General features: G+C 36.6%; 1 protein-coding gene and 1 long non-coding RNA gene across 3 annotated transcripts in view; both read right to left on the bottom strand.

The window, feature by feature from the left end:
- The window catches only part of LOC139045308 (uncharacterized), an 88,864-nt gene that overhangs the window by 41,667 nt on the left and 24,520 nt on the right, over positions 1-22,677 (bottom strand). For both annotated transcript variants that reach the window (XR_011503391.1, XR_011503390.1), the window contains 2 exons: positions 16,342-16,418; positions 4,724-4,816 (listed from right to left, as the gene is read on the bottom strand). This is a non-coding gene — a long non-coding RNA (uncharacterized lncRNA). The remainder of the gene's footprint in view (positions 1-4,723; positions 4,817-16,341; positions 16,419-22,677) is intronic.
- Positions 863-1,819, bottom strand: PRPS1L1 (phosphoribosyl pyrophosphate synthetase 1 like 1). The gene has a single exon (XM_014830542.3). It carries the CDS (start codon positions 1,817-1,819, stop codon positions 863-865), a length of 957 nt encoding a protein of 318 aa, XP_014686028.2.

Here is a 22,677-nt window from a genome sequence, read left to right on the forward strand (position 1 = left end):
AGCAAAAACATCTAACGCAAATGTTAGAGATTACATAGCAGGGAATGAATTTGCTTTTCAGAAGACTGGTACACTGGTCATTTGGACCCGTCAGGATATTTGGCCAAGAAAAGGTCAAGATGATTGGAGGTAAAACTAAATCAAAAGGAACAGGCATAATCGAGAAGCCAAGATACATAGACTTCGAACAGATGGTGATAGATTGTTCTTCTTCCTCTCAAGAGCATTTGCTGCACTTTGCAGCCTCCTCTCATGATCCCACCCAATGGCTGTTCAAGCTGAAAGTTTTTCTCCTGCCTTGCAGGGGGTTCAGCCATCAGGTGAACTAGATTTGAGGTCGCTCAGAGCTCTTAATACAGTTTAGCATAGATCTTGGAGAAGTGGTGACATACAGGGTGGGAAGGGGGTGCGCAAGACAGGAAATAGAAGAGGGTAGGAGGTGGGGAGGTGGAGGAGTGGTAGATTGGGTTGGCTGCATTGCTAGTTGTCCTGAACAAAATAAACCCTGAAGCATTCACATGTAAAGTAGTCTGAGCATCCCCAATCTCTTTCAAACATCTCCACACAACACCCTCAAAGTCTGAAAGCAGCTGAACTATAAGGTTGCAAGGCTCACAAAATCATCAAAGAAGCCAGAACGAGACAACCTTGATAGGAAATCCTAGCAATTATTCTCAATCTCTCTCTTCCCAATTTAAGATAAACTCTCATACACCTGATGCGGAAGGTAGAAAGCTACACTGGAGCAAGATAAGTTTTCTGCTGAGTTTTTCATCAAATACCAAATGAAATCAATGGGCATGGTATATTTTCATTTTTCTTTTATTTTATCTTAAAATAGAATAATCCCAAAGTTATTCTATTATAAAGGGACATGGCTGAATTGGTAGGAAACAGATTCCCCATTGTGAGTTTTCCTGATGGCTTCCGCAAGGATCATGGCGATGCCAATCACCTGTATTTTGGAGCAATGCTTCATCTTATCCTCCTGAGGTATGGTATTGGTGACCACTACTGCTTCCAAGCACGCACTGTTGATGCGAGTAATGGCTGGGCCAGAAAAGATTCCATGAGTCAAGATGGCATAAACTCTGGTGGCTCCGGCTGAGAGAAGTTTGTCAGCTGCATGGCAAATTGTACCACAGGTGTCAGCTATGTCATCCACAAGGATAGCCACACGATCCTTCACATCTCCCACCAACACCATGTGGTCCACTTTGCTGGCCTTCTTCCGTTCTTTGTGAATCAAGGCAAAGTCCACATTCAATCTGTCTGCAATGGAGGTCACTCTCTTGGCTCCACCAGCATCTGGCGCGACAATAATGCAGTTCCTCCACTCAGAGATATTCTCCCTTATCCACCTCAGGACAGCTGGCTCTGCATACAAGTTATCTACTGGGATATCAAAAAAGCCTTGAATTTGAGAAGCATGTAGGTCCATGGTGATGATATGATCTGCACCTGCTATAGTCAGCATATTTGCAACAAGCTTGGCAGAGATTGGGGCCCGATTCTCATCCTTCTTATCCTGCCGGGCATAAGGGAAGCACGGGATGACTGCGGTAACCCGGCTGGCTGAAGCAATCTTGCAGGCATTAATCATGATCAAAAGCTCCATTAGATTGTCGTTGATTTCACCACAAGCAATCTGCACTATGTAGACATCCTCTCCATGCACACTCTCACCAATTTCCACGCAGGTCTCCTGGTTGCTGAATTTCTTGGTCATAACCTTGCTTAGCTCCAGGCCGAGGCGGTCCGCAATTTTCTGGGATAAGTCCTGGTGGGAGCTGCCGCTGAAGATTTTTATATTTGGCATTTTGGTCCACTACCCTAGGCGCTCTTCGTCCAGCGATCACCGCTGCCACCGAGATCGGAACAGAAGTCAGACCGCAGACTCCAACTAACGGCTTCCGGTTGTTACTCGGCTGTTGCGGCTGCTTCCAGCCGTGCGCTGCTCGAAGTTGCCCCTGGGTCTTTCAAAAAAATTCCTGCTTGGCACCCACTCTAAACTTATAAACTAAAGAATGAAGTCTTTCTTCAGTTTATGGATTTTTTTTCTCTTTTATAAGTGCCTCTATTCGTTTCTTAGGGTTGCTTAAACAAATTTGAAAATGTAAAAATATAAACTTGTACAAGGTAAAAGACACCTAAGCTTAAAAGGAAAGTTACAGAGCAGAGAAAATGTCTAAAATATGTTTTCGACAGAGTTCTTCCAATTGAGCAAGAAGAAGATAATAAAAAAAGTTTGAAAATGGTATAAATAGGCAATTCACAGGAAAAAATAAGTAGTAATAAATATGAGAAAATGCTAGTAATCAAGAAAATGCTAATTATTTTCACATATCAGGCAAGCGAAAATTATAAGAAGATAACTCCTTCTATTAGGATGTGTAAGCATGTAGATTTTGTAAGTGAAATTTTGCACATAACCTTTGAGTATTTGTGGTTACTTTTAGGAATGTACTCAACAGAAATGTTCCCAAATACTCCCCACATATATTGATAACAGTGTTTGTTGCTGTATTCATTCAGTCAGTCAATATTTCCCGAAGCATTCTGTGTCTCAGGTGTTGTATCCCTTACAGGGTATAAGATGGTGAATGACAGATAGTGACCTCTCTAGAATTGCTTATAAAAGCAAAATCTGGGAACAAATGTCTATTAATAGGTAAATTATCAAAAAATGTATTGTACATACACAAGCAGCCATCAAAGAGACTGAATGTGTGTGGTCATATGTCTCCAAGACCTTTTTAAATGTAAAAAACCCAGTCATAAAAATATGCATAGTATGATATTTATGTATTTAAAATTAAGTGATAGTCAAAGCATCAAGTCATTATGGAGATCCTCTTTATTATGACTATCTAGGAAAACAGGAGTAGGATGGTAGGAGTTGGGGGTGAAGGAGGACCGTCACATTTTATTGCCATCTATTAATGTGGTATTTGAACTTTGATTACTCTTATAATTGAAAAAGACTAACAAATTATATATGATGAGCGTTTGTTAGCAAATTTTAAGTGCACAGCTTCCAAAGTGCATTGAGAGTTGGAATAATGGAGCAAGAAGTGGAAGAGACCATAATACCAGGAATTTCAACAACAAACTGTGTCGTAAAAATAATGGAGGCGTCAGATATGGATCATACATTTTATTTTATTGCTAATTGTGTGTCTACATTTGGTTCTGGGATATTTTGATTTAGCCTAAAACCAAATCATCATTTTTCATACTTTGAAATTACTAAATAATTTGATGAATATATTTTCTGACCCCACTTTTGAGCTTCCCAATGGGTTGAGTTCATGGATAGAATAAGATCAGGAATGGGGTAAGGGATGAGGGAGGCAACAGAAATGGGTGAGATTTGGCAATGCCTGTGAAAGACATTACTTGGCTAGAAAAAAGTGTTTTTATATACTGAATTTGCTGTTATTATAAAGCCGTAGAAACTGCTATGTCAAAAAGGCTAAACCAAAATGTCCTGTGTTGATGCAATCACATCTTTCCCCAACATCAACAGGTTTATCTCTTCGATTCAGACTCTTCATGGTTGACAGTGCATGCTGACTCATTTCTGTCCACAACCCTTCATGCATGTTCTTTCCTATCATAAAATCAACAGACTCACCTATACTATATAATTCTTATCCTCAGCCAGACTATATACAGTAATTTCCAAAGAAAAGTCAGTGATTTAATTTAGCAGCACTAAAAAGTACTTGCAGCTTCAATTGAAATGATTTTTCTCTTAGTGCTCTCAATGTGTCACACATTTTTCAGTTTTTAAAGAAAAACAAAACAGATTTTTAAATAGAATTAATATTACCTAAATAGGACTGAATGCTAATGTAAACATTAAAAACCCATAGTCGGTTGCATTTTCCTCGAGGTGTTAAGTAGGAGAAATTTCTGTCTTGCTGCTATTTTTGCTCTAAGCTCTGGCTGTTGCAACACCTCATAGTTCCAGGGATTTGTGTAGAATTATAAAATGTTAAAGATGGAAATGGCCTTAGAGACCTCCCAGGCTAAGATCCCAATTCACAGACAGGGAATCAAGGCTCAGAAAAATGAAGCCACTTGCCTGGGATGTAACAGCTAATTAGAAGGAGAGTGTGGACTAGAGCGAGGGAGTCCTGAATTTCAAAATAGAGCTTTTGTCCTTATCCCACTTCTAGGCCTTTTCTTTGAGGTTTGTCAGAATGAAGGAAAAATTAAAAATTTGTGCAGAAATTTTTGCATAAAAACTTTACTCTTTTATCAAACAACTGCCACAAAGAACAAAACCTCAAACTGGGGACTGGAAAATTCTTTTACTTGTAAAAACTATTTCCAGAAAGAAAGGAATCTTTAGTAGTGTCATGGAGGTATCGTTATTACTCTGACATTTCTGTTACACGATCTACTGCAAGGGAATTCAGCTCCTGTTTACTTTGGTCTCTGTAGGTTGAGAAAGACATCTATCTTACCACTGACTGTTTCTCACAAAAGTTACAGGTAGGAATGATGCCTATTGAACAATACATTTTCTCCATTTAAGACATCATTTCTTAATAAATTACTCTGGAAACGAAAATTGTAATATAGAGAAAATGCCTTATCTTTCTCCTTCCCAAGGCAAACATATTTAAATGTCATCTCTACGGATCCATGAGAATTGTTGTATTTTGAAGGTCTTTTGAGTCATATATATATATCCAGCATATATATATATTACCTTGGTAATAGTTTCTTGCTTTACCGATTCTCTTTTACCCTTCACTCTTCCAACATAAATAATTCAGAGAGCGCCCTGATGCAGCTTGATCACCTAAGAAGAAAAGAAATTCAGTCAGTTCTTTTCAGAAAGTGGAGAAAAATGGTTGTTGTATTTTAAGTAAAATAAATGCTTTCACTAAACATACTTGCAGTTGACAAAATGCTAGATGTTTAGGTGGCAATTATAGTTCTTTGATAAACTGTCAAATCTTGTCACAACACATGTTACAAACAAGGACAGATTTAGATGTCCTTTCTGACAGCTTTGTGTAGGTTGAGAATGTTTGGCAGTTAATTTCAACCAAGGAACATATTTTTCTTTCCAGCAGTTATCTGCTTGTTTATTAGGAAGACTTTCTTTATGCCTTTAATCTTACTCATTTGACTCACCGTTCCAGATCATTATTGTAACATTACCTTACCTCATTTATTTTGTTCAGAATAATCATCCACAACACTTTGAGAAATCAATTTCCCACAGAGCTTTACACTGGTAGAAATGCTTTAAAGTGTGTTTTGTGATTGCTTATAATTAAAGTTGACTGTGGTGTGTGTTTACTGAGCTTTTAGTTGGAAATCTGTCATTTTGTACAACAGATGTGAAGATAGTGAAGATAGTGATTAGGTAAATAAAGTTGAGTGAGACAAATAGGAGAAAAGGAGAAAATTTTGTGATTCAGAAATGTGACTTTAATTCTGAGTATTATGTTAGACTCACAGAAGTATTTTTAAAGTACACTTTGGAACTTTTAAAAAAATTTCTGTTGAACTTAAAAATCTTAGCATGAAATAATCTTGGAATAGCAATGAGCTTACACGTGCTGAATAATATATAATTATAGTGACAGAAGAAACAAAATATGGAGAAGTTCCATAACTAGTAAATTGCAAATAAGAACATATCTCCCTAATATTTATGTGAAGTATTTTATTTTATTTTTTGAGGAAGACTAGCCCTGAGCTAACATCTGCCAATCCTCCTCTTTCTGCTGAGGAAGGCTGGCCCTGAGCTAACATCTGTGCCCATCTTCCTCTACTTTTTATATGTGGGATGGCTAACACAGCATGGCTTGCCCAGCAGTGCCATGTCCACACCCGGGATCCAAACCAGTGAATCCCAGGCCACTGAAGCAGAACATGTGCACTTAACCACTGTGCCACGGGGCTGGCCCTTAAAGTTTTTTTTTTTTTTAAGATTTTATTTTTTTTCCTTTTTCTCCCCAAAGCCCCCCAGTACATAGTTGTATATTCTTCATTGTGGGTCCTTCTAGTTGTGGCATGTGGGATGCTGCCTCAGCGTGACTTGATGAGCAGTGCCATGTCTGCACCCAGCATTAGAACCAATGAAACACTGGGCCGCCTGCAGCGGAGCACACGAACTTAACCACGAGGCCACGAGGCCAGCCCCGGCCCTTAAAGTATTTTAAAGGAGTTTTTGATTATGGATATTTCCCTTTTCAAGTAGAATATTAGTTTCATGAAATTGGTGAAAAGACACTCATGTTAATTATATCTCGACAAAAGGCAAGCTCCATTTATGCTATTCAAACCTATTTTAAAGACATTTTATTTTTTTCTCTTCACTTGTGACCATTTATTTAATCCTCATAATAAACATTAAGACCAGTTGTCCATTCATATAAGTAAAAATTGAGTGTTGTCTGGTTTGGAATGGTTCAGTGGTTCTTGAACTTCAAGGACATCAGGATCATCAGGAAGGGATGTTAGAATACAGATTCATGAACCCCATTCCAAGAGTTACTCATCAGTAGGTCTGGGCTGGAGCCCCAGACTTCACGTTTTCAACAAGATACCAGGTAATGCTGATGCTGCCATTCTGGTGACCACACATTTTGAGAACCACTGGTTTCTATCACCAATATTTATTTTGCCGTTCAGGAAAATAAAAGGTATAGTTGATTTATTTTGCTTCTACTCATTTCACTCGCCCTTGTAATGTGGCATATTTTATTTTGCTTTTAGATCTTTTCTCTTCACATTCTTCTTTTCTACGTATGAATATGGCTTTCAAATATCACCTAATCCTTTAAGAATAATACACATACACACTGCAAACTTAAAATACCTGTATAATGTTCCAGAAATACTTTGACAAATATACATAGAATAGGAACTCTTGTTATTTGGGGAGTTTTAAAAATTTGTTAAACATTTGAACATCTAAAAACCAATTTCTACCTATTAGCCCACTAAGAACTGAATGAAAACTAAGAGGCTCTCCTATTTATCATACAATTCCTCCTTCTTGAGTCTCTTACACTATTCATCACTGGGAGATCTTTGTCATACTCCGAAAACCAGTTGGCTGTCTGTGATGATACTAAGCACTGTACAGAGTAAATATTTGATAGTTTGATAATTGGGTTGATAAATGGTTTCCTCCCTCCAAAGGGAGGAAACCACTGTTTATCAGTTTATTAACAAAATAAAGTAAGCAAAACCAAAAGAATTTCTCCATTCAAGTATGTGTTAGAATGAGTAGAAACTTAAGGCCTCCATATTGTTCTTCCTTAAGGGTATCCTGGCTAATCTTGTCCCTTTGTACTTCCACATAAATTTTAGAATCAGTTTTCAAGTTCCACAGAAATTTTTGCTGAGGGGCCAGCCCAGTGGTATAGTGGTTGAGTTCATGCACTCCACTTTGGTGGCCCAGGATTCATGGGTTAGGATAAGGTGCAGGCTGACACACTGCTCATCAAGCCATGCTGTGGTGGCATCCCACATAAAAAAAATAGAAGAAGATTGGCACAGATGTTAGCTCAGCATCAATCTTCCTCAAGCAAAAAAGAGGAAGATGGGCAACAGATGTAAGCTCAGGACCAATCTTGCTCACCACAAGAAAAAAAAAAAAGAAGAAGAAGAAAGAAAGGGACTGGAATTATGTCATATGCTTTTTCTGCATCTTCAAGATTATGATATAATTTTTCTTATTTAATCTCTTAATATGGTAAATTATAATGATTTCTAATGTTGAACAGACTTTATTCATGAGATAAACCCAATTTAATTATGATATATTATCCTTTGTATATATTGCTTGATTCAGTTAGCTAATAGTTTATTTAGAATTTTTTCATGTATCTTTATGAGACAATTTGGCCCGTAATTCTCTTGTCTTTACCTATTGGGTTAAGAAAACAAGATTATGCTAGCTGTGTGTAAGTGAGAGAGCACCTCATCTTTTTCTATTCTATGGAAGAGTTGAATAAGTTATGATGTTAGGTGGAACTGGGCCAGAAGATTTTTGAGTACTTATTCAATTTCTCTAATGGTTACAGTTACATTCAGGTTATAGGTTATTTGTTATATTCAGGATTTCCAATTTTTTGTCACTTTTGTTAAGTTTTATTTTTCTACAAAATTTCTTATTTCATCTAAATTTTCAAATTTGCTGATCTAATACTTTCCATAATATCTTCTTCTTATATTTTTAGTATCTGCAGCATTTTTAACATGATTCTTTCTGTCATTTCCGGCATTAGATTTTTGTAACTATTGTCTTTCTTTTTGATCAATTTCACCAGAAGTCTACTAATTTTATCAGCCTTTTCCAGAAAACTAGTGTTTGAAATTGTTGATGTACCCCACCGGCTGCTTGTTTTAAAGTTTGTTGACTTTAAGGTTGTTTTCATTATTTCCTTTCATCCCTTCTTTGTGGTGTTTATTTTGCAGTTCTTTTTTTAACTTCTTAAGATGTATGCTTAGCTTATTATTTACTAATATTTAAAGCTATATATTTTTCCTCTAAGTGTTGTTAACTAAAGATTTATGTGTAATATTTTTTGGTATTTCTATTGGTGTTCAGGTAAAAGTATTTTCCAATTTTGATAGCGATTTTTTCTTTGTTGCAAGGGTTATTTAGTTTATTTCTTAATTAACAAATACATAGGGAATTTCTAGATATGTTATTTTTTGGTTTCTAGCTTAATAGCACTGTAGTCAGAAAACATGCTCTGTGTGACTTAAATCCTTTGAAATTTACTAAAACTCTTTTTTGGTTTTAAGTGGTCACTTTTCAGAAATATTCCATATTTTCTAGAAAAAATATGTACTCTGGAGTGGTTAGGTGCTGTATACATGCACACACATTAGGTCTGGTTTATTTATCATGTTATTTATATCTTCTATATCTTACTGATTTTTTGTCTATTTTTACCAAATACTGCTAGGAATATGTTGAAATTTCCACAGTGATTGTTGGTATATTTCTCTTTCCTAGTAAGTCTCTCTTTTTTTATTTCTCGCTGTATTTTGAGGTTTATCAACTATTTACAAATTTAAGTCATTGCAACTTTCTGATGAATTGAGATGTTATCATTTTAAAGTAATACTCTTTTTTTCTAGTAACGCCTTCTGCCTTAAATTCTATTTTGTCTTGTAATAAAATTATATTAGCTATCTTTTAAACAGTATTGGTTCATTTTTATAGCTTTTAGTTTCAACCTTACTGTATGTTTATCTATTAGATATGTTGTTTATAAATGTCATTTAACTTCATATCAGTTTATGCCATTTAACTTCCTGTCATTTAACTTCACTTGTGCCCTCCTGACATATGGTGGCCAGGTATTTTCATTTTCTTTTCTTCCTTCCTTGCTTCCTTCTTTCCTTTTTTACTTCCACAATCACATTATTATTATTGTTTTATATAACTTATGTTCATTTAGGTATATTTACTCTCTTTGCTCCTCTTACCTTCCATTTGGGATCACTTGCCTTCTGCCTAAAGTATATCCTTACAAATTTTTAAGGTACTGTTGGTGGAAAGCTTTTTTTTTCTTTTAGTCTGATAATATCTTCATTTTACACTCATTCTTAAGATATTTTTGCTAGGCATTCATTTCCAGGTTGTCAGTTATTTTCTTTCAGCCTATAAGTCCGTCATTTTTCCTTTCTGGGTTTCATTGCTGCTGCTTAGAACTCAGCATCCTTTAAAGTTACTACTTTGAAGAGAATACATTTTTCCCTCTAGCTGCTCTTTAACATTTTCTTTTTTCTTTCTTTCCTTCCTTCTTTCCTTTTCTCCCTCCCTCCCTCTTTCTTTTTTCTTTCTTTCCTTCCTTCCTTTCTTTCTCTCTCTTTCTCTTTCTTCCTTTCTTTCTTTTTGAAGACAAGATTCACTGTTATATGTTTAGGTCTTGAATTTTTTAAAGTAATTACATGCTTGAGATTCATTTGGTTTCTTGAATCAGTGGGTTGGTGTTTTTCATTACTTGTGGAAAATTTTTCATTAGTTATCTCTTCAAATATTGCCTCTGTCCAATTCTCTCTCTTCCTACTGGAGCTCTGATGAAACTTAAAATATGCCCCTCATTCTATTTTCCATGAACCTCTCTTTCACAGTTTCCTTCAAGTTTTTTTTTCTGTGGTGCATTCTGCATCCATTTTTCTGACCTATCTTCCAGCTTTCTTAATCTCTTTTCATATGAGTCTATTATGCTATAAAAACAGTTGATTGGCATTTTTTTAATTTTTTTAGAGCTGTTTTAGGTTTACAACAAAATTGAGAGGAAGGTACAGAGATTTCCATATACTTGCTGCCCCTACACATGCATAGCCTCTACCATTATCAATATCACTTACCAGAATGGTACTTTTTTTTTTTTTAACCAAGGATAAGCTTACATTGACACATCATAATCATTCAAAGTCCATAGTTTACCTTAGGGTTCACTCTTGGTGGTGTACATTCTATGGGTTGGGACAAATGTACAATGATATATGCATCATTACAATATCACACAGAGTATTTTCACCACCCTAAATATCCTTTGTGCTCTGCCTATTCATCTCTCTTCTCCCTCACCCCTGGCAACCACTGATCTTTTTATAGTCTTCATAGTTTGCTTTTTCCGGAATGTCATATTGTTGGAAACATACAGTAATTAGCCTTTTCAGACTGACTTCTTTCTCTTAGTAATATGCATTTAAGGTTCTCCATGTCTTTTCATGGCTTGATAGGTCATTTCTTTGTAGCGCTGAATAATATTCCATTGTTTGGAGGTACCACAGTTTATGTATCAATTCTCCTACTGAAGGACATCTGGGTTGCTTCCAAGCTTTAGCAATTATGAATAAACCTGCTATAAATATCTACGTGGACATAAAGTTTCAACTCCTTTGGGCGAATACCAAGGAGTGTGATTTCTGGCTTGTATGGTAAGATCACATGGTATGGAAGACAGCCAAACTGTCTTCCAAAGTGGCTGTACCGTTTTTTATTCCCGCCAGCAATGTATGAGAGTTCCTGTTGCTCCACATCCTCAGTGGCATTTGGTGTTGTCAGTGTTTTAGATTTTTGTCCCTCTAATAGGTATGTATATCTATTGAGTTTTTAATTTTAGTTGTTGTATTTTTCATTTGAAGACATTTTGCTTAGTTTTTGTTCAATCCTACCAGAGCAGTTTTTAGAGTTCACTGTTCTCTGAAGATATCTTCAAACTTGTTTTTATTTCAAACTACTTTTAAAAACTTAGTAAGATAGCTGCTTTATGAAATGTATCTGGTGATTCCATTGTCTGAAGTTTTTAGAATCTGTACCTGCTGTCTGTTTGTCTTGCTCATGCTAGCTTTTTGCTTTTGTGCTTGTTTATGTTTAACTATGTCCCCTCATGGCATATGAAATTTTATTTGAGGAAATTCTTTGAAATTTGGAATGAAAGTTTCTTCTTCCAGAGAGAACTTGCTTCTGACTTCTCTATAGAGTTTCTACTAGTCTGGGACCACCCTAAACCACATCCAGCACTTAAGCTTCTCTGGACTATCCAGATGGTATAACCCCAGACTGCAGAACTATGCAAGGGCAGCCTAAGGTCTCAACTTCTCAGGGATCCACTCCTCCCAACCCTTCACCTTCCTTTCTCACATTGTTTTTCTCTGCTGTCTGCTGTGCTCGCCAGTAGATTCTCTCTTCCTGCTGTGGACTGTGGAGGCTGGTTTACTTCTGGTTCACCATCATTCTGAGGACAGAGAGTTTTTCGGTCCCAGTATAATGAATAGAAGGTCTCCTATGAGACTCCTCACCTTGGGCAGGCCCTGGGCCTTAACTTTCAAGGCTCTTGACCCACGAAGTCTATAAAACTGAAACCTAACATAATTATAGTTAATCTTAGCTCTTGTATCAAAAATTTAGGATGAACCTGTGCTCATATCCCCTCCCTGAGGGCAGAATGGTAAAGGCAGTAAGCAGCCACTGCCACTGCCAGAGAAAGTCTGTCCCTGGGGATAAGTCATCTCAGGAATATTAGTGGTAGCAGAGGCTGTGCTGTAGTGGCTGATGAGGAGGCTGGAGGGGATGAATCTGCAGGATCTTGTATAAGTAACAGAAACCAGTAGTCTGAGAAATCGTCAAATATAGCTCGCTGAGGAACCCTTGGAGATAGGGTTAATTTTTGGAATTAGCTAGTGTAAGCTTGTGCCATTGTAGTTATATTTACAGTTCCAACTTGGCTTTCCCATGTCTGCTAGGACCTTCGAAATCAAGGTTATACTTATATTTATGATAAACTCAAGGTCACTGATAAGAGAGACTAAATGCGTATTATGAATGTATGTTCTATATACTACCTCCCTGTAATTTGTCTTTAAAAATGTTACTTGTGATTGTTGTTGATTTTAGCAGTTTACTTCACCAACAGTCACTTTTGGTGTAAATACATTCTGCTTCGTATCCTTATATGTTAATTTACTTCTTATCAATTCAATTCATGAGCTCTTGTTTCAAATAAACTACAATGAAAAACAAGAAACAGCTTATTAGTGTCAATCTGTTTTCTTCCTTTTGTAGACAGAAAGAAAGAGGTTTTGCTAGTGAATAAATGAATTTATGATAGTAAGCTATTATTTTATTTCTTGAAAATTGTGTATTTTTTAAAGCAATGTTTTACTTTCACTGACTTTGGAGGATTCTGCTCTGTGTTTGGGGCCTAGAAAAATAGTGATTAATGGTGTCTCCAACTATGAGGAGTAGAACGGACATAATTGCTTTGTTAGTTGCTGTAAATTTAACCCAACTGCAAAGGGGCAGTTTGAGGCTACAGATTTGCACACTGATGCTGGTGCCCAACTGCCTGGGTTTGAATGCTGGCTCAATAGCTTAATATCTGAATGAATTTGGGCAAATTACTTAGCATATCTTTGCCAAAGTTTCTTCATCTGTGAATAGTACCAACCTTTTAGGACTGTGAGGATTAAATAAGCAGAACAAATATAAGCCATTATAAGCCATTAGTAACAGTACATTATATATTACATGTATGTTACATGTGCTTTATAAGTGTTGGCTATTTATGTATACAGAATACAGATAGGTGTTGAAAATTTTGAAAAGTGATAGCAGAACTTGGTCTACGTGGAGACCTGCTCCAGGTTCTTCTTTACTTGTCATTTATCTTGCTTCTGGAGAGGCAATAAAAGTGTAGTGGAACCAGCAAATTATTGCTGTGTCCATTTCTCTCTGGGATGAGAGGGTCACATGCCTGTTCCAAAGAGTGCATGGTTCCATCTGACTCCTTGAACCAGAGTGACTCTTTTCCCAAAGACTCCTACATCAGGTGAGAGTTGGGAAGGCACTGACATCTCAATGCATCCTTATGATAGCAGGCTTTCTCCACATATAATGATAGAGTAAGGTCCCTAAAAAAAGTTTAATCATAAGGCCATGTGAAAATTATTGTTTAACTTAAAGAGGATGGTTTCTCATTTTCTGAGTTTGTCTTACAGGGATTAAGCATATTTTAACTAGACCATAAAATCTCCTGAATATTTTAACGTTTAATTCTTATAACTATGTATTAAGTCTTCATTTTTAGTATATTTTATAGCAATAAATGGTGATTGGGAAACATGATCTTCCTATCCTGAGATTCTATGATACTGTACTATTCCTCCCAGCAAGACATCACAGAAACATTTTGAACAAGGAAATAGATGCCTTATTTATAAATATCTCTGGGGAAGGAAATTCCACAGATCTTTCTGACGATTTGCTCTTTTTAAAAATATACCTCATTTGGGAAATTCTCTTAAACTTCACTTAAGTCTAGTCTCCTGAAGTTTAATCCTATTCTTGCTTATTTATTCCTCAATAAAGATGGAGAGCAGAGGATATCATCCTCTTCATATACTTGAGAACCATTCTTAAGAAACTCTGGGGCTGGCCAGTGGAGCAGTGGTTAAGTTCACATGTTCCACTTAGGCGGCCCAGGTTCGCCGGGTCAGAGATCCTGGATGCGGACGTGGCACCGATTGGCACACCATGCTGTGGTAGGCGTCCCACATATAAAGTAGAGGAAGATGGGCATGCATGTTAGCTCAGGGTCAGTCTTCCTCAGCAGAAAGAGGACGATTGGCAGCAGTTAGCTCAGGACTAATCTTCCTCAAAAAAAAAAAAGAACTCCTTTGCCGAATAATCTCATTTTGTCAAGGCCTTCATTATAGGTTCTATTTTTAAATCCTTTGATCCTTTTTGCTGCTCTCTACATCTCTCTCTTAAACCTCTGAATCTAAACACTTTGTGCTCCTGTTGGTCTGACCAGTGTAGAATTATACTGGATGTGTCACCTATCAATCCTAATGCCTAACTACTATTTATACATCCCATTATCACACCTGCTTTTCTTGAGAAGAGTAAAAGCATTTCAATGGTGATGATACATTATCTCTGAGTGTTTATTTGTGTCCCATGTAAACCAAGGCCATTTGAAAACAAACACCCTCCATTTACACACACACACAAGAGTATATCTTGATTGTAAACTTTTTCTAATTAAACAAGTTTTTTCACAGTTGTTAAAGAAGAGCTACTTGGGGTTAATTATGGCTTATTACACATTGAAGGGAAAAAAAAACACAGGATGTAAAAAGGATGAAAAGAATGGATTTTTAGCAATTAATTGAGTCATAATTCTTTTGAAAAGCCACTGTGTCTGAAATAAATAAATAGATCTTGGGTCGAATTGTTAAGTTTCACCAGTGATATGCTTTTACTCTTTCCACTTTAAACATGGATTGTAGGCATAGTGCTTATGTTTGAAGCCTGTATTTGTCATTAGTACAGTTAAATAAAATTGGGATAATTATGTTAAGAAATTGGAACCAAAATGGGCAAGGTAACTCAATGAAATTTAAGATTCCCTTGATTATTGTATTACCTACCAGATTATTTCTTGAACTTATGATTAATCCAAAGAGTACAAGGCACAGATTGTTTTCTAATTTTAACTCTGTTTGCTTGATAGGTTTATATGTTGCTTTGTTGAATGACATGATTTTACTTGCTTCTTTCACTTGTGTCTTTGTGCCTTTAAAGAGCTTTTGCTGCTTTTTAAAAACATTGTAATCAGAGAAGATTTTCATTAAATTCTTCTTTCCATAGTTACTCTCTTGTTTTGTTGATGAACTCTTTGTTTACTCTTCTCTGGGAAGTTTAGATTATGGCCAATCATTTACAGCATATTCATAATTTATTTATGACTCAAAATAAAATAGGACCAAAAATTAGTGAAACTTAACACTTGAAAGGTTCCATATGTTTTCATGTACTCAGATTATTATTTTTTCCCTATAACTAAGTTACAAATCACTGAAATGTAACTTATGTGCAAGCACTGTATGAGATTTCATGAATATTTAGTGCTTTGTTTCTATTTCTAAGTCTGTGAAGTTTCATAAATCAGCACTGTTTTGCTTGGTTGCTACATAGCTGTGATTTCTGTGCTGTCTCTTGTGTATTATAAGGGCTGAGTTTCATACAATTTGCATATGAAAATAATTCCTGGTAGGTAAAAGACAAACTATATTCATTCAATGTTAAGGGTTATGATTTAAATGCAATGGAAGGGGGAAATGTGTGTTTAAATCTCACCTTAAACCTCCAACTCCAATACGTTGTTTATAATTTAGTAAATAGTGAGATCTCAAGAATCCATTTCCAGTTTCACGATCTGGAATCTAAACTATTACCAAGTGTTTTCTGTCTGAAAGCTCCATTGGCAAATGTTCCTCAAACTTTATAACTATAAATATAGGCCCTCAGCTATTTTATTGGGGTATTATGTATTCTAAACCAGTGGTTCCCAATATGGCCAATCATCAGTATCATCTGGGTTGTTTTCTGTAAATACAGATTTCCAGATTCAACCCCAGGAAATATGTTTGACTCGGTCACATTAAACCAAGGATTCTCGACCTCAGCTGCACATTAGAATCCCCTGCGGAGCTTTAAAAAAAACCTGATGTCTCAGCACCATCCCTGGAGATCCTGATGTGATTAGATCTGGGTCACCCTAACTCTAACCGGAACCCTGAGAGCTTTTCAGGTTAATGCCCAGCCACTTTTGAGAACCATTGTTCTAAACAGTACATTTCTTGATTAGAAGTATGATATTCAGAGTTTCTTATAGTGAATATTGATTTGGCTTACAATTTTACAATTTCATTACCGTCTTCAAAAATTTCTCTTTTTTTATTCATAAAGTATACTGACAACCCCTGGGAGAAGCAGAGGCTGCTACCTCTAAGCAAGTATGGCGTGGAGAGCTGTCGGAGCCTGTTTACCTCAGCGGGAGAAATATACAACTTCTTTGAGAAGAGCTGTAGAAGCCGGAGAGTCTTCTTGCCACCAGATGGAGAGCCTGCAGACAGGGAGATTAGGGATGCTGGAGTTAATAAGTTGATTTTGCTGTGCCCAGGACAACCAGAAGCCTACATTAGCTTGAGTTGGCTCTCCGACTGTTGATAATAATAGCTATTTGCATACTTATTATATGCCAAATACTTAGAATTCCTCACCATAGCCCCACTGCCATTTTACAGGAAAGGAAATGACAGGCACAGGGAGGTTAAGTAGCTTTCCCAGAGCCCACGCAGTTAGTATGCAGCAAAGGCTGGATTTAAACCCAGGCAGTCTGACTCAAGGACCCTCATGGCTCCCTATGATGCCACCTTGACTGACTAGCTAGACCACAGTATGGCTTAATATAATGAAGGAGGAGTATATACGCAGATTGAAGTCTGATCTCATATAAGCAACATTAACATATACAATTTATTTAACTTGTCTCAGCTTCAATTACTCTACCTGTAAAATGGGGTTAATAATACCTTCTTCACAGAGTTATATCGAGGCTTTTAAATAAAGGGTTAGCTTGGTGCCTGGATTATAGAATACTCAGGAAATAACTTCTGTTTTTATGTCAGCTCTGTTTACGAGTCCAAAAACATAAAAATTTGGAGTTTGTATTCATTGCTATTCTTCCCGTGAGTAGGCTAGATGGTAGTTCCAGTCAGTGTATATAGGTTAGTTAAGGTTTATTCTAAACCTGAAATTCTCTAATTTTCATAAATTGTATCATTCACTCAGATATATTATCTTTACTTGGCAAAATTCCTCTGTTCCTATCATTATGGTTAATAATTTAATTTATTAGATAAACCTTATTTTTTTCATTGATTTACATAAGAAAAACAAAGCTTCATTCTTATGAACCATATTACTTTATGTACTGAGTAAAGGACTCGTCCTGAGGAATTAACATTCCTTACTTAAAAGTCTCCCATAATATGGTGCCACATAAAATTACTGAAATGGGCGTCAGAATGCTTGGATTCTCATCTTCCTGGTCCTCCTTCTTCAAGTACTGGGCAATTTCAGGCACATTCACTTGACCTCTTAAGTCTTCTGTTGTCTTAGATGTAAAATTTAGAAGCTGTATTATATGATAGCAATGGTTTCTTCTCGCTCTAATATTATGTGATTTGGATATTACAAACTAGCAACAAGGATATATTTATATATGACAACTGTATGCATAATGAGAATTGCAGCTCTCACCCACCAGTTCATCTTTTTAATTCCAACGATTTCTTTCTTACTCTGAGCTCATCCGTCAAAATGAAAAAGTAGGACTCTATGATTTCTAAGTTTTTTTTTTGTTTTTTTTTTCTCCTTTTTCTCCCCAAAGCCCCCCAGTACATAGTTGTATATTCTTTGTTGTGGGTCCTTCTAGTTGTGGCATGTGGGACGCTGCCTCAGCGTGGTTTAATGAGCAGTGTCATGTCCGCGCCCAGGATTCGAACCAACGAAACACTGGGCCGCCTGCAGCGGAGCGCGCGAACTTAACCACTCGGCCACGGGGCCAGCCCCTCATTTCTAACTTTTTATGATTCTATTAATCTTTCCTTCATTATCAGCCATTTGCCAATAATGCAACAGCCCCAGTACCTAGAGTTCTCTTCCTTGGTTACACTCTAATGACTTCTGGAAAATTGCTTTATTTTCTATCATCTAGTATTTTTGTTATCTGATTACAGTGTTTCTCAAATATTGATTCCTGGCTATATATTTGATTGCACACATAATGGAAATCTTTTCCTAATTCACACACACACACATAAAAGTTGAATTAATGGATAGAAGACTTCTCCCATAAAATATTTTTAAACCTCTGACACCTGGTACCATTGTTTGTATTAGAAAAAATATGATTGTCTCATTTAACACGAAATTATTTATGTTATACTATAGTGCTTCTCTAACTAACTATGGTGAAGGGATTGTTCTTTTTTTTAAATATCCAATCCATTGCAGACCAATTCTTTTGTAAAACACAGTAAAAATGAATTACTAGAAAAAGGATATTTTAAAAAGACAAAAAATATAAATCCAATTTTTAAGATGTTTTTGTTGTAATAAACAAAATTATTCTGTAAAATTGGTCTAAAATTATTCCTCTCAAAATCTTATTCTCAATATCTATACTTATAAACCGATAGCAAAGAGATCATAGAACTGTACTGACCTGTGAATAGGATGAGTTGGACTGGTCTTGAAGAGCAAGTTTGACTTTACGGTTTTTGTAAGTTTGAAATTCTTTAGCAAAAATATTACACATCTACAATACTGCGATATTATAGTGAAAAATTCACTTCTTCATTTACAGAAAATATTTTTCCTTATCATATTTGAATAAGAATGAAATGTAAACTGTAACTTTTGAAACTTAATCCCTTTGCTTCTCACTTCCTAATCCCCCTCCCTCAATTTGTAGTACTTCTTTAAAAGGCTAGATCTGACCAACTTCAGACAATCCCTACACTCAGTGACTGGATCCTTCAGGTTCTTTCAGAGGTTAAAAATGTAAGTAGCTATTAAGCCTCACCTGTATTTAACCTTAGTGGGAGTGAGTTGTTCAGATCCTTTCGTGGTAATGACTTTTAATGAAAAGAAGAGGAAAGCTGGGGGAACCAAGTGACTCAGGTGTGGAGAGGGGACAATACCAAAAGGGGCCATGTCTGTCTGGGCCACATGCCTGGTAAGAGAGCACCAGAGATTTACCCATGATTTTAACGACAGAATTATTGTCCAAGTGGAAAACAGTCCCAAAAGTTGACAATGAAGGAAATACAAGTAAGATGATTGCATTGTGAAAATAAATGAGGCTTTAAGTCCCCCCATATTATTTATTGTAAGAAAGAATATAGAAATTACTATTTCTCAAAATAGCAATTCTACTGGAAACTTCAAATAGCAAATTAGAAATACACATATATCTTTGAAAGATATTTGCTAAGCGAGTAGATTTTCCAGTCTCCAATGAAGGATTCATTTCACAATCAGCTTAAGCCTATATTTTTGAAACTTGAAACCTTACTCACCTGGCAGAGAAAAGGTTTGTAACTACTGAGAGGAAATACGAAGACCTTTCAGAGCATCCAGATTTTACTTCTAAATCTTATCCTTCACGGACTTTTCCATATACTTTAAAAACACTCTTATTTATCTGCCATGGAATTTTCTGCATTATTTCACAACCAGGTGAACTATTATAACGCAAAATTTACCCTTATAAGGACCCATGAGAGATATTTCTCTCCGGACAATATATTAAGAATACTGTGCTTCCCCTGAGCTACTCATTTGTTTTTATCATTTTCTTGGCTCTGTTACTTATTAGATCTAAGACTGATACTTTATTTAACCTTTATGAGCTTCACTTTGTCTCGTTTCAAAGATGGGGATAAAAATTTCACCCACCTTAAAGGATTGTTCTGTAGATTAAATGAATTAATATATTGTAAGTGCTTAGAACAGTGCTTGGAACATAAGTACTTAATAAGGGTAGGCTATTATTATTATTGTTGTCGTTTTGTTATTGTGGAATTGGTGGTTCTTATAACTATGCATGTTTTCTTTTTTGCTTTTTCTCTTAGGAACATTAGGATCAAATTTGCCTTTCTTAGTAGCTGTTACTATGCTTTTATTCCCCTTATTCTCAATTCTTCATCAGTTTACCCTTTATCCTGCTATTTTGCATGCATACCTGCAGGCTGCCTCAAATCCTTTTTTGGAATAAAGTAGTGTTATCAATCAATCTGTCTATCCGTCTCTTAAAAATTGGAATATAAGTTCACCTACGGACAAGAATTATCTCAGGGAATTCTGAAACTCTGATTGGCTTACATCTAGTCTCCTGAACCAATCACTTGAAAGGGAGATGGAATTATCCTCATTGTAATCCTCTATTCATTGTTTTTTCTTAACTTGATGCTCAGGTAGTGTGTGGTGGAGACAGAGCACAGGTTTTGCCATCAGGCAAAACTGGGTCTTGTCCTTTTTAGCTGTGTAATTGAGCCCCGTTATTTAGCTTTGCTGAGAGTTTCTTGTTTTGAAATGAGGATAGTAAATTCTATTTCATGAGTTGTGGTGAGATTAAATTAGGTTATATATGTAAAGGTCAAGCACATAATTGGTGCTAAGTAAATAAATAATAGACCAGGTACTCAATAACTAAAATGTATTTAGCATTATTGGGGGATTCTTGAAAAAGTGAAGATCACATAACAGATCTATGATAGGTTAATTTTGCTTTAAGGCATTAGAGTTTTTGGAATTAAATTTATTTTAGAGTTATAATGTGAAAAGGGGAGAACCATGTTTTTAGCTTCCTCCTAAATAGCACCTGCCATGGTATCATGTGTTAGTAGACACTCATTGATGATTTTTTTTTTTTGAGGAAGATTAGCCCTGAGCTAACATCTGCTGCCAATCCTCCTCTTTTTGCTGAGGAAGACTGGCACTGAGCTAACATCTGTGCCCATCTTCCTCTACTTTATATGTGGGACGCCTACCACAGCATGGCTTGCCAAGCCATGCCATTCTGCACCTGGAATCTGAACATGCCAACCCCCAGTCTGCCAAAGTGGAACGTGTGAACTTAACCGCTGCACCACCAGGCCAGCCGCTCACTGATGATTTTGATGAATAACCAGCAAGTGATTTGCTTCCTTTCTTCCCGTCTCCTTGAGTATCTTTCACAGAGTCAAATTTAGCAATGATTAACATGGTCTTAGAGCAGTAGTGCTCCAAAACCTCACCATGAGCACTGGTTTCCAGATGAGGCTATTCTTGAAAGACTTAATTTAGGCTTTTCCACTTAGCATTTAATGTGACTTATTTTGTACAATGACAAAGCTGCAGGTGTTAACAAAATCTAAGAATTTAAAAATGTGCTTGTGGTATATTTAAAGTGACCAAAATAACTTTTTTTAAGATTCAAAAATAAACTGTTGACATAAATCACAGAAATACCACTGCTTAAGAAATAAAGTTTGTCACATTTCATCACTTTCATTCAGAATTAAAGGTCCTCTGTAATCTAGCCCCAGTTTACCTTCTGGACACCTCCAGCATCCATCCCCTTCCCAGACCCTCTACATTCCACTCTTAAGATGGAATTCTTCTATGTCTGCCTTTAATTCCCCTTTAGCCTCTGATGTATTTTAGTGTAGAGACTTGCCTTTTCCATCTTTTTATTCCAACTTGAGCTAAAGCTCAGGACCTGGAAGATGGTGGGTGCTCAGGACACATTTGATTAGTGGTGAGTGCTCAGAGAGACCTAAGCTGGGATATGGAGAAATCAGACACATCCAGTCTTTCATGGGAAGGCTAGTGACTAGAGTTGTTGGAGTTGATGGCTGGTCAATTTAGGCTGGTAATAAAAGCTACACTCAAACTTCCTTGGCACTATGTTTTAAGGAGAGGGAATGCATCTTGAGTGACAGGGCAGCTGAGGTTCACAGACTTGGTCCAGAGACAGTGGATGAAAGTCAGAAGGAAAAGGCAATTTTGAATGACTCACAAGGCATAACACATAGCTGGTCCTTCAGCCTAGATCTTCTCTCCCCAACTCCTGTCTTCCTCAGGATTTGTGGCAGTGCCCTAGAGAGAGGTCTCTGAAGTGAGAAGAAATACAACTGAGAGCCACCATGTGGGTGGTGGGCAGTTAGTCCCTTTAGTCAGCAATGTAGAAAGACAGCACAGTTGGAAAGCTAAATGGGAAGAATAGGATGCTTCAAAAAATTATTGGCATCCCTGTCTCCCTGATTCCCCATACTTTCAAACTATTAAGCCTAAAGAAATTTCTAGAATCTGGGCTCTTCTTTAGAGAAAGGGGAACAGCATTTAAAGTGCCTTGTAACTCCTTAGAAGAGACTGTTTCTCTGTAGGGTCCCTCAGATGGAAGAAACTGAATGTGACATTTCACAATATGGGAAGGGGGAGGCATCTCGCTAATTGAGAAAACATTTCTATTCACAGTCTTTAGACTGAGATTTAAACTATACTATCCCCAAATTAACATCTGTTCTGGATAAAGATAGCATGACTAAATTCAATCCGTCCATTATTTAAAGGATACGGCATGTCTCCATTCTACCTTGGTGGGTCTATGGAGAAGGAAATGTGATCAGGAACTTTCACCACCTCGCGATTACACCAATTATTCTTTTTACATAGAATAACTTATTCCTCACCGCTCCAGAAACAAATTTGAAAGGATGAGCATTAATCTTAAAAACACTGAGTAATTAATAAGAGTTTAAGAGACTGAGAAT

The sequence above is a fragment of the Equus asinus genome, chromosome 1 (assembly GCF_041296235.1).
Source record: "Equus asinus isolate D_3611 breed Donkey chromosome 1, EquAss-T2T_v2, whole genome shotgun sequence".
In the NCBI taxonomy this organism is placed as follows: Eukaryota; Metazoa; Chordata; class Mammalia; order Perissodactyla; family Equidae; genus Equus; species Equus asinus.

What these genes read in the sequence shown, in the direction of transcription:
- PRPS1L1 (XM_014830542.3), bottom strand. Translation starts at nt 1,819, where the DNA reads ATGCCAAATATAAAAATCTTCAGCGGCAGCTCCCACCAGGACTTATCC.